This window comes from Mytilus californianus, unplaced genomic scaffold (genome assembly GCF_021869535.1).
Source record: "Mytilus californianus isolate M0D057914Y unplaced genomic scaffold, xbMytCali1.0.p SCAF_2, whole genome shotgun sequence".
NCBI lineage: Eukaryota > Metazoa > Mollusca > Bivalvia > Mytilida > Mytilidae > Mytilus > Mytilus californianus.
The window spans coordinates 41,253,932-41,267,665 of record NW_026262668.1 but is presented as its reverse complement, the minus strand read 5'-3'; the positions used below and the strand labels follow the sequence as shown (position 1 = coordinate 41,267,665).

Here is a 13,734-nt window from a genome sequence, read left to right as displayed (position 1 = left end):
CAACCGACTATCGGTTATAATCACGTCATTAAACCTTGCCCTTTTTTAAAATGAAATCATGCATTTAGTCACATTGTACATGTCTAATGCATATATTCCATATCATTGCAGAGTTTTATATGTTCATAGTTGATCTTTTGTTTCCTTTTCATATTTCATTAAGCAATTAAAACAGTGAATCAATTAGAATCCAGATTCAGATTAAACATATTTTGTCTTATGATTACAACATATATTACCAACAATGACACTAAAATTTCTAAATGTTAATGGTATTACTCGCATTATAATTTCAAATACCTAGCTGTATAAAAATTTGAATGCTTCTCATTAAAAAAAGATATATAAAGAATTTAACTTTAAGCAATTTAAAATTAATAAAAAAATAAAACAATGCATTTGCATTGATATATATACATTTAACTAAGGGGATCCACCAATTTCTGTTAATTCGTGTAGAATGCTTTTTTTTCACTTTTGTGTCAGCTATGTCATTCATGCGACTGTACTTATAATTGCAAGAACGCTGAATTCTTACATAGTTGATCTGTTTCCGACCTGTAATTTGGCGGACAAACAGGGAAAATTTACAAAAATAAACGATGTTTGACAAGCAATTTGGAAAGGAATATGACGTTTTTTGACGCAACAAACGGATGAAACGTTAATAAAAGGCAATTTGCTCCACGTTCTAATGTAGCAAAAAAATTATTTTGTCTAAAATCAGAATGATTTCATGTAAGCTCTCGAGTAACAAGTACCGGAATTGAAAGAAAGTATTTCATAAAAAGTAATTAATTTTAAATAACATACGATCAATCTGTATAGTCAATGCTTTTACCACGTTTATAGAGAAAGAAATTGGTTATGCATTGATTATAGGATGTTTGACATTGTTATTGTCATCGACTGATAATTTTCGTTACAATTTGTTTGACTGCGCATGTAAAATGCAAACCGGAAACGGACCGGAAGTTGATATGCTAAAAGTCCGGAAACTATAACGACAATCGATTGAACAAAACCCCAATCGATTATCGACATCGCCAGGCCCAACCAACTGATTTCCGACTTATTCCGATCATAGGAACAACACTAACCATAACTCTGCACAAAATCATCAGACCGGAACAAAATTCGAACTTGATCTGTAACTTGTCATGATAAAACAATACACCAAATATCAAATCAATATCTTCAAGCATGAAGAAAAAAGTGTGGAAAACTGATTTGCCGGATTGTATTGACAGACAGACAGATGGAGTGCAAACCTAAAGTCCCCTTTGACTTTGTCGGTAGGGGACTAAAAATAAACATCTGTGCCAAGAGCACATGATATGCCCTTATTGTGCATACTGAAATTAATTGTTACAAAAACAAATGTGATATTTAGAAGACATTAAATCAGAAGTAAATGAAATGGCTCTGTAGAAAAACATGCATGTGAATATCCTTAGGCGTATAAGTAGTCTGTCAATTATGATTGTTAAAAGTCCCATAGCTCTGTAATGACAAACCATAACATTTTCAAAATCAAAAGTGTCTACATCCATTTATCCCAACCAATCGCAACAACAGTGTTATGTTTGTAGTAGTTTGATCAAAGTCAGGAGCCTGTAATCAGTGATTGTGGTTTGTTGCTATATATCACATTTGTTTTTCATTTATTGTTTTGTACAGGCCGTTGAAGGACATACAGTGACCCACAGTTGTTAACTTCTACATCATTTAGTCTCTGGTGGAGAGTTTTTTCATTGGCATGCATACCAAAACTTTTCATTTTTATATAGCTAGTGCATGACATTTAAAGTATGCCTTTTATTTATCTACGGTTAAAGTCCCATAACTCTGTAATGACATATCAAAATTTTTTTTTTATATCAAAGGGTGTGTTATGATCACCAATTCGAACAATTAGGCAAAGTTGTCAGTAAATCAATCCAGGCAAGTTATAGTCCACATGTGAAATTTTTTTACTTAAATCTGACAATTAAAGTCATTTTGAAAGTCCTTTTATCAATCCCAACAATAATGTTTTGTTTTGAGGAGATCAATCCAAGCATACTAGAGTTAATGGTTATATGTGAAAAATTGCCATAATTCAAAAGGTTAAAGTCATGTAACTCTGGAACAACTAAGCAAAAAATTTTCAAAATCAAAAGAAAGCTTTTTTCCATTAATCCTAATGTTGTGTTAAAATAACATGAAAATTGGTTGAAGCAAATTTGAATAATGGTAAGAAGTGTTGACAGATGTATGGACATACAGACATTGGTGTACCATAATACGTCCCTCTTCGACTGGCATATAAAAACTGTTCAAATAAACACTCACTTAGATCTTCTGTTGCACCATGAATCCTCTAAAATCACATAATTAACCTTCATTTCTTTCATTAAACGTTTCAATTCTTCGGCAGGCTTTCTACTGTACATAGAGTATACTTTTTTTGTTCGTTCTCTGTAAAATGTTAAAACAATTCTTTGTCAAATAGACATTTTCCAGTCCTCAGCCAAACCAAAGTTGAGAAGTTAATTCATGCATTAACTTTTTGGCCATCTGAATATCGTAATTTCAGAATTGTGAACTTGATGGTTTATCAAAAGTTGTGTGTTGTCAAGCAATTATATATTCAATTTAATTTTTGTTTGATTGGCTCCAAGCCATTTTCTATATACCTATTCACATAATTTCAAGACAATTCACTCTACTGGTGGAGACAAATGGAGTGCTAGTGAAAACTTCTGATAGGTCATTCCTATTTTTCTGCTTCAGCAAACTGACAAAAATGGTCATCAATTAAATTTTAAATTTCTTTTTTAATTAAAAGAAAACATGGTCCATAATTTTAGTATTGAAAATAAAGTTTGATTAGCTATTTCTGATACAATTATGTAAACAAGAAACTTGGGAATTATTGATTGATTGATGTTTGCATTACATTGCATAAGCTGAAAAGGCTATTGCTGAAAGAAGAACATTTTTCATTTGTTTGCTTAGGATTTTGTTCGAATCCCTTGAGCACTGATGTTATTGATTTTGGTTTAATCTACTGTTACACAAGTAAACTATGTTGGTCAGAAATCAGTTCCTTTTTCTATAAGAAAAATCAATCAGAAAATTTACGGTATATTTATCAGTTTACTAAACAATAAATTAAAATAGCAAGGGAGGCATTAATATTTCATGTCAGATGATGGCAGTTGTAGAATTCATTGTTAGAAAATTAATTTTCACCAGATTAAAATTACTCCTATTGGTCTCTAAATATTGTTTTACCTGGAAAAATTCTTTACACAGTATTATATAATTTGGGTTTTCGTCTCATAGATAATAAGCTATCCCCTTATAAACTTGAAACCCCACCAAAAAAAAAAGAACAGAGTTCCAATGTCCCCCGCATTTAACATATTTTATTGGTCCACGGGCAATAACTTAGAAAAAAAATATTTTCTTGGTTCTTGAAAACTTTTTAAAAATGATTTCTGAATTTTTCCAGCCATTGCTGATATAAACCTTTGATATAAGTTTGATAAAAAATCTGGTAAGAATTGTACATGTGAGAGTGCTTACAATGAAATTTTCCATGACCAATTTTTAAAAGGGCATAACTCTTTAAAAAAAGATAATCTACACTGATTTTCGAACTTGACAGAGACATTGTTGATATAAACCTCTGATATAAGTTTGATAAAAATCTAGGAAAAATTGTAATTGAGAGAGCGCTCACAAGACCCAACGGATGCACGGAGGGACGCCGGGTATTTCTATGTTCCCCACAAAGCTTTGAGAGGTGACAATTAGTAGATTAATAGTATTTCTGTAATGATGTATTAATGATGTTCCCACAAACACCCCCTAACGAACTGCAAACAATACAGTCATATGTGAAAAATATATGAAAAATAAAAATTATCAACATGTGTAGAATTATAGAAACAAAGAAATCAACTTACCTCAGTCCTGCATCTTCATAATGTGGATGGTTAACTATTGGGCGTAAAGTAGTCAGTTTTACTGTTGCCATAGTAGGCATAGGACCAGCAAACACAGCATCTAAAGGAAATTGTAATATCTATACATATTCAAGTATTGGGAGTCATTTTATGAATAAAATTTTCAATAAATAAATATTTCATGTATAATAGCAATTTGTTTATGAAGTAAATTTTTGTTGTACTCTTACAAATAAACAGTACATTGTAAATTTATCATCAAATTGCTGTCACATAGATTTGATAATTATCTTATCACTTTATCATTGCTTTGTTTCTACAAGTTAACTTTACATCTGAAGTCGAGTTGAAAATTGTCATTATTATTGCATTATTGCAAAACAAGTCTAGATAATAGAAGAGAGTTCAAATGTCCCCTGCGTTGCACATATTTTACCTATCGCACATATTTTACTAATCCGAGGTACAAGGGCAATAACTAAAAAAAAACTTTTTATAAATATCTTTAGGGGCATAACTTGTTAAAAATATTTGACCAGCACTTATTTTCGAAAGTAGCAAAGACATTGCTGATATAATTTTTAAAAAATACTGGAAAGAATTGTACACATGAGAGCGCAAACAATGCAATTTTCCATATAATTAATGTTTCAAAGGGGCAGAACTCTTTTAAAAATAATTGAACAGCACTGATTTTCGAACTCGTCCAAGACATAGCTGATATAAACCTAAGATATAAGTTTGATAAAAATCTGGGAAGAATTGTACAGGTGAGAGCCCTAACAAGACCGGACAGACGCCCAGTATTTCTATGTCCCCTGCAATGCGTTGTGCGGGGGACAAAAAGCTGTAAAGTAGTTAAACTGAAACTTCTAAGTATCTGCTGTCAACATCAAATTTGCTATTTGTTGTTGATATATCAATTTTGTTAAACTGTGTTTAACCATAAATCCATCATTCTTTAAACAGTCTGATACAACATCCCCTTCATGCACAAAAAATCAGATCCATTTTTTCAAATGGTTAAAGTATAGTTTTTAAAACTTAATTGTGCTCTACTTTTTGAAGTCTTTGCATTGATCCAATCAACAAGTTCTTCCAGTGGAACATTGCTGTACTCTCCCATTATAGACCACTGGTGCTGGAGATTAGTTATACCCTGGTATGTCATTCCAGCTGCAATAATTGTCACTAAACCTAACTGTTTTTCTCTGCTTCCAATCCACCCAAAAATCTAAAACAAAGGCTTTCTTTTAAATTGAATTTATCCGTTGACATTTCTTCATGAAATAATTTTGAAAACTAAAAAAAAGTTCTTTGCAAATAGATAACTATACATAATTCTGTAAATCCTGGCATTATAGTGTGTCTTTCTATGTTGTGATGTTACACTATTGTTTCAGATAAGGGTGAAGGTTTGGTACCATTAAAACTTTTAAACCCGCTGCAATTGTTTGCACCTGTCCTAAGTCAGGAATCTGATGTTCAGTAGTTGTCGTTTGTTGATGTGGTTCATAAGTGTTTCATGTTTTTTATATAGATTTGACCGTTAGTTTCCCGTTTGGATGGTTTTACACTAGTAATTTTTGGGGCCCTTTATAGCTTGCTGTTCGGTGTGAGCCAAGGCTCCGTGTTGAAGACCGTACTTTGACCTATAATGGTTTACTTTTACAAATTTTGACTTGGATGGAGAGTTGTCTCATTAGCACTCATACCACATCTTCTTATATCTATTCAACTTTTATGGTAGAGGATATTTACCAAACCCCTTGGATTTTGCTAGTCAAAGGTTACGATCTGACCCTCTCCTCTTCAACATAGACAGATTAAGTCAGAATTTGTGAACCATGAGTTAATGATTTCCATTGTAACTAACTGCATCCAATCAAAAACGCCTTTAAGATGGTGACGTGTAAATGTAGAAAATGTAAATAAACAATTGCCACATGCAGATTGTGAAACTTGTCTTTACCCTCAAAACACAGGATGATATTTAGCAACACTTTTCAAGTTCTTAATCAACTAATTGAAGTTCATCAAGATATGGTCCTTATGCAAATGTTGGAATGTATAGGTATGCAGTTTCTGCTTTACGAAATTTGTAAACACTTGACACAGTCATTTTTACACCTTCGAGCTAGAGTAAAAGTGCTGTCATTGGTCAATTATAATGCAGTCAAGAGGGTGTTACTTCTATTTGTCACTAGATGGCACTACGCTGTTTACACAATCTGCCAAGGGTGAAGAGGAGTGGGACGGATGGTAACCCTTGGCTAGCAAAGGTGTTTGGATATTAACCTTGCTATAACACAATTCATTTTCTATATCTTTTTGAAAATCCCAAGAAATATTTGAATTAAACTCAAAAATCATATTCTCAATAAAATAAAAGAACAGAGCCCAATGTCCCCTGTGCTGCAGACATTTAATCAATTCAAGGGCAATAACAAAAAAAAAAATTTCATTTCTTCTTGAAAACTTTTTACTAATATCTTAGAGAAATGAAGGCTTGAGAGCAAATACAATGCTATTTCCAATAAAATTACTATTTTCAAGGGGCATATCTCTTTTAAAAATATTTGACTGGCACTGATTTTCGAACTTATCCGAGACATTGCTTACATAAACCTTTTATATAGTTTTAACTCCATAAAGATGAACCAAGGCCGTGGTGTTTACTTTCGGTAGAGACTCATGGAGTGGATACCTTGGTATGCAGAGTTGTCAAATAATGGAAATGAATGCAAAACTAAAATAATTAAAATTGACAACAACACTTCAAAGAGTCCACAATTTTATTAAGCTGGTCGACATGGTCATCAGGACAACTTACATACAGAAATTAATTACTGAAGTACTAAAAGTGGTACATTAAATTTGACGTCACAATATGTGTTGTCAATGTCAAGGTGAGAGAAACAATGAAAAGTGAAGGTAACATGTTCTAAATAGATAAGATAAATATAGAAAAATAAAGTTTGTTTAAAATTATTAACTTGAGTTCGTTTTTCTTTTATATGATGCATGACATTGTTCTAAAGGCTTGGTATCTAATGGACGAACTTCCCATGGTTCCTACCACTTCACAAGGCTTCTCTCCCAACCTGGCCATTGTGTATATGCTGGTGGCCTAGTGGATCCTTTCAGATGCTATATTATTTCCTATTAGCGGCGATCACAATCTTCCCATTGCTACCAAAAGTAAACACCACGGGATTGGTCACCTTTATGGAATTATAATTTTTGTATTCATTGTGAACCCCTGCATCTGAAAGGATCGTCTACGCCAATTTACAGGCCACCAGCGTAAACACGGACCTCAAAATATTCCACACGTGCGACAAATCAACAAAAAGAAACCAAGATTACCAAGATTTCTGATACTACCCTACATGTATCTATAAATGATAGACAGATACAACCACACACCATGCAGGTGCCGAACATAAATGAGCTATAAATTTACATCCAGGCAAAACATGTCGAACAGCTTAATAAAACTGCAGACTCTTTGAAGTGTTGCTGTCAATTTTAATTATTTTATATAGTTTTGTTTAAAATCTGGCAAATATTTACACATGAGAGTGCTTACAATGCAGTTTTCCATACAATTTATATTTCCAAGGGGCATAACTCTTTAAAAAATAATATGAGATTTTTATCTTGTCCGAGACATTGTTAATATAAACCTTTGATACAAATTTGATAAAAATCTGGCAAGAATTGTACACTTGAGAGTGCTAACAAGACAGGATGGACAGACGCACGGAATTTCTATGTCCCCTGCAATGCATCCCGCAGTGGACAAAAATAAATGCAAAAATGATATCAAATGGAAACGTATAATTTCTGTCAAAATATATATCGATTTAAACAATGTATTAACACAGGGTAAAAACATGAGGGGTTAATTACTGTTAGTCTGATAAAAAAATTGATCATAAAAGTAAGTGATGCATCTATACACCAGCAGATATCTATACTTTACATGTTGTTGCTGATAGATTTATATGTATCATAATCATTCCAAAAATAAATAAAATTGCTCAGCTAAACACAGCTTGATACGACCGCAGAGGTTGAACCCTGAACAGTTGGGGCAAGTATGGACACAACATTTAATCTTAAAACAGCTCTGAATTTGGATTGTGATTGAATATCTGACACAGCATAGGTTTGGGACACAAAATGAATGTGGTCAATATCCAAAATCTAAGTACATGGTTAGAATCAGCATATCAAAGAACCCCAAGAATTCAATTTTTGATGATATCAAACAAAAGTTTAATTTAGGACCCTTTGGACATCAATGTGGACCAATTTGATAACACAGCCAAAACTCCAAAATATAAATACATGGTTAGATTCAGCATTTCAAAGAACCCCATAAATTCAATTTTTGTTGAAATCAAACAAAATTTAATTTTTGACCCTGATTTGAATCAACTTGAAAACTGGGCCCAAAAATCCAAAATTTAAGTACAGGTTTAGATTAGCATTTCAAAGAACCCCATATATATTCAATTTATGTCGAAATCAATCACAGTTTAATTTTGGACCCAGATTTGGATCAACTTGAAAACTGGGCCCAAAATCAAAAATCTAAATACATGTTTATTAACAGACAATATAAGCTTAGTTTTTAAAGGAGTTTGCTTCATCAAAAAATAAAATGCTTCGCTGAGCGCAGCCTGATACGACGGCAGAGGTCGAACCCTGAACAGTTGGGGCAAGTTTGGACACAATATTCAAGCTTGATACTGTCTGAATTTGGATTGTGATCAAATTTTTGACATAATATAAGTTTCTGACACAAAATAAATGTGGTCAAAGATCTTAAAAATTTGAAATGAGACATTTAATTTACCTAGAATGGTCTGATATCCAAAATCTAACAACATGGTTCGATTCAGCATATAAAAAAACACCAAATATTTAATTTTAGTTGAAATCAAACAAAGTTTAATTTGGGATCCTTCAAACCTTAATATGGACTTATTTGAAAACAGGGCCCAAAATAAAAACTAGAGGCTCTCAAGAGCCTGTGTCGCTCACCTGTATTTACTGATGCTTTGGAAATCATGTAAAATAAGGTTGAAATCAGAATTAATAGTATTAGATATTAGATATTATAATGATATCTAAGATAATAACAAAAAACTGCAAAATTTTTGTAAAATTACTAACTCAGGGGCAGCAACCCAACAACAGGTTGTCGGATTCGTCTAAAAATTTCATCGCAGATAAATCTAAATCTGATGAACATTTTTGCCACCTGTCAGATTTGCTCTTAATGCTTTAGTTTCAGAGATATAAACCAAAAACTGCATTTTACCCCTATGTTCTATTTTTAACCAAGTCGGCCATGATGGTTGGAAGGCGGGGTCATCAGACAATTTTTTTAAACTAGATACCCTAATAATGATTATGGCCAAGTATGGTTAAATTTGTATCAGTAGTTTCAGAGAAGAAGATTTTTGTAAAAGATCACAAAAATTTACGAAAAATTGTTAAAAATTGACTATTAAGGGCAATAACTCCTAAAGGGGTCGACTGACAATTTTGGTCATGACAACTTATTTGTAGATCTTACTTTGCTGAACATTATTGCTGTTTACAGTTTATCTCTATCTATAATAATATTCAAGATAATAACCAAAAACGGCAAAATTTCCTTAAAATTACCAATTCAGGGGCAGCAACCCAACAACAGGTTGTCAGATTTGTCTGAAAATTTCAGGGCAGATAGATCTTGACCTGATAATCAGTTTTACCCTATGTCAGATTTACTCTAAATGCTTTGGTTTCAGAGATATAAGCCAAAATCTACATTTTACCCCTATGTTCTATTTTTCGCCATGGCGGCCATCTTGGTTGGTTGGCGGGGTCATCGGACACATTTTTTAAACTAGATACCCTAATGATGATTGTGGCCAAGTTTGGTTAAATTTGGCCCAGTGGTTTCAGAGGAGAAGATTTTTGTAAAAAGCTAATGACGACGGACGACGACGACGACGGACGACGGACGCCAAGTGATGAGAAAAGCTCACTTGACCCTTCGGGTCAGGTGAGCTAAAAATAAATGGGGAATGTGTCCATGGGACACAGATGATGCCCCCGCTTGCATATAACATTATAAAGGGACATAACTCAAGAACAGTAAAAGTGAAGCTACCAAAATTTGTACTTGATCTGAGTTTTGTGGTAATAAGCATTGTGTAAAAGTTTCATAATATTTGGTTGAGGCAAATTAAAGTTAGAGAACGGAAATGCTGAATTTTTTCATTTGTAAAGGGGCATAACTCTAGAACGGTAAAAGTAACGCCACCAAAATTTAATCTGGATCTGTGTTTTGTGGTAATAAGCAAGGGTCCGGAAACGGTCATATTTGCCAGACATGACCGAATCTATAATCTATTTGTCCTAAATGACAAATTGGGATTTAGTACAAATTTTATTTTTTTACAGAAATAATTTCGGTCATTTCGTTCAGATCGGGTTTCTTAATCGCCATTTTGCACTTGTTTTTGTTTTGTTATCCTTTCCTGTAATAAAACTGGCACTCCAGTATAGTATGATAATCCTGAGGGCCCTCCTAACAACTATAATAATGCCTCCGGGATTTATTGGCTAATGATCGCTAATCACTTTTTACCTGTGTTTTTAATTCACACCTGACATTGATCACAAGCTCAGAACTAATATTATAAAGAATTTAAAATTCCATGACAGATGTCTTCATTATTTAATTACTTTTCAGCAAAGACAATCTTCAATTCTGATTTAAAAATTAAAACTTAATTTAATTTACGTTGAAAAAAGTAATTTTTCACGAGTAACACATGTGCTTTATTTACTATGTAATATGCATGTGTGAAATTCTCTTCAGCAGATTACACTTAATCGTTAAAATGCAAAATGATTTCATGCTAAATAAAACAAGTGCCACTATTATCTGTAATATTCAAACAATTTTTAAGGTAAAAAAATAAAAAAAGACGGTGATTTCCTGTCAATTTGATAAACAAAATAAATCCCTGAAATGAGTCCGTAATTACTCGTACTTTAGTATTGTGGCAAAGCATCCAGTTTTAATTTCGTCTTCAAAATCGAAAGAAACATTAGCGATGTCTGAGAAATTTACCATTTTGAGTCATGCAAATCGTTTCGTTTTTAAACTGTTGCCTTCCCTTAACTGTTCTTCAACGTTTTTAGAAAAATGGGAGGAAATTCATGAAGTAAACACGATGATACAGTCAAAACAAGTTTGTAAATGCTATGAATCTAGTGTGATTTCGACAATTTTTTTTTGAAAAAGGGCACCAACTTTTAAGTTATCTCAAAATGACTGAAATTGTGTGAAAAAATTTCCGGATCCTTGGTAATAAGCATTGTGTATAAGATTCATAACATTTGGTTGAGGCAAACTAAAGTTAGAGAACGGAAACCAAAAATTCAGCAATTTTTCCATTTGTAAAGGGGCCTAACTCTAGAACAGTAAAAGTGACGCCACCCAAATTCAAGCTTGATCTGTGTTTTGTGGTAATCAGCATTGTGTATAAGTTTCATAGTATTTGGTTGAGGCAAACTAAAGTTAGAGAACGGAAACCATGTACTGTAATGGAATATATCCTTTATTAAAACTAGATTATTATCTTAATATATTTTTATTAAGATGTAACATAACATAATGTATGGCACAATTGTTTTAAAAACTTCACTTACCTACATTTCCACTTCAACAGATGGACAAAGGTCTATTTTAATTTCCAAGGGAATTTTCAACCATCAGAAAATATTCAAACATGTTATAAACAATCTTTAAATAGAACACAATACATACACAATTATCACCACAATTAATATACTGTAAATTCAGAAATTATTGCGTGCATTTATTATTGTGATTTTGTCATTTTAGACTAAAATGCGATTTAAATTTTTGCGATATTAAGAAAAATCCTGTTTTGAATTCATATAAAAAATTTCAAAATGCGAGTTTAAATTATTGCGATTATAACCCTGTCGCATTTTTCGCGATAATAAAAACATCGCAATAATTTCTGAATTTACAGTATCTGAAAAAGCAATCTATTTTAAACTATGACTCAACTATTAGTTGTGCAATAAATCTATAAATGTAGAGCTTAATTAACTACCCTCCTATTGTGGTATGGAACCTTGTGCTAAAATTTCTTACACATCCATATACTTATACTAAAGTTATTGTCTGTGAACCAATTTATTTTCCATGAACCAGTGATGTAAACCACAAAAATAGTTCTCTAAGTTAGATATGATGCAACTATGACCCAACTTCAAATTTCTGTTAATTGTCCAATAACATCTCTGAATTTAGATTCTGAGCAAATATGTAATAATAGCATAGTTTCTGACACACAATGAATGTGGTATAAGTTCTTAAATAATTTTAAAATTAGACATTTACCAATTATGGTCCAATTTTCAAATTCTAAATACATGGTTGGATTCAGCATATCAAATAACCACATTGTTTCATTTTTTGTTTAAATCAAACTAAGTTTTATTTTGGATACTTTGGACCTTTAAGGGGTCCAGTTTGAAAAATGGGCCCAAAATCAAAAATTTAAAACACTGTTAGATTGCACACATTAAAGAACACATGTGATTTAATTTTTGAAGAAATCAAACAAGGTTTAATTTTGGACCCAAATTTGGACCAACTTTGAAAACCAAGCACAAAATCAAATAAAATGCTTCGCTCAGCGCAGCTTGATACGATTGCAGAGGTCGAACCCTGAACAGTTGGGGCAAGTATGGACACAACATTCAAGCTTGATACAGCTCTGAATTTGGATTGTGATTGAATATTTGACACAGCATAGGTTTCTGACACAGAAAGAATGTGGTCTAAGAACTTGAATTTTTTTAATTTACCTATTATGGTCCAATGTCCAAAATCAAAATACATGGTTAGATTCAGCATATCAAAGAACCCCATATATTCAATTTTTGTTGAAATCAAACAAAGTTTAATTTTGGACCCCAACTTGGACAAACTTGAAAACTGGGCCCATAATCAAAAATGTAAACACATGTTTAGATTCAGCATATCAAAGAACCCCAAGAGTTCAATTTTTGTTAAAATCAAACTAAGTTTAATTTTGGACCCTTTGGACCTTAATGTAGACCAATTTAAAAAACGGGACCCAAAATTAAAAATCTAAATACACGGTTAGATTTGGAATATCAATGAACCCCAATAATTCAATTTTTGATGAAATCAAACAAAGTTTAATTTTGGACCCTTTTGACCTCAATATGAACCAATTTGATAGCGGGGCCCACAAATAAAAAATCTAAATACATGGTTAGATTCAGCATATCAAAGAACCCCATATATTCAATTTTTGTTGAAATCAAAAAAAGTTTAATTTTGGACCCCAACTTGGACCAAGTTGAAAACTGGGCCCATAATCAAAAATCTAAACACGTTTAGATTCAGCATATCAAAGAACCCCAAGAATTCAATTTTTGTTAAAATCAAACTAAGTTTAATTTTGGACTCTTTGGACCTTAATGTAGACCAATTTAAAAAACAGGACCCAAAATCAAAAATCTAAAAACACGGTTTTGAATATCAATGAACCCCAATAATTCAATTTTTGATGAAATCAAACAAAGTTTAATTTTGGACCCTTTTGACCTCAATATGAACCAATTTGATAGCGGGGCCCACAAATAAAAAATCTAAATATATGGTTAGATTCAGCATATCAAAGACCCCATATATTCA

General features: G+C 32.4%; 1 protein-coding gene across 4 annotated transcripts in view; it reads right to left on the bottom strand.

The window, feature by feature from the left end:
• LOC127729843 (probable C-mannosyltransferase DPY19L1) overlaps window positions 1–13,734 on the bottom strand; it is a 368,682-nt gene that overhangs the window by 90,494 nt on the left and 264,454 nt on the right. For all 4 annotated transcript variants that reach the window (XR_007994847.1, XR_007994848.1, XR_007994849.1 and 1 more), the window contains exons 18-20: window positions 5,016–5,190; window positions 3,957–4,056; window positions 2,335–2,460 (exon numbers count right to left, since the gene is read on the bottom strand). Coding sequence is in view for 1 of the 4 variants with exons in the window: in XM_052237762.1 (XP_052093722.1) it covers window positions 2,335–2,460; window positions 3,957–4,056; window positions 5,016–5,190 (401 nt within the window). In the remaining 3 variants the exon portion in view is untranslated. The remainder of the gene's footprint in view (window positions 1–2,334; window positions 2,461–3,956; window positions 4,057–5,015; window positions 5,191–13,734) is intronic.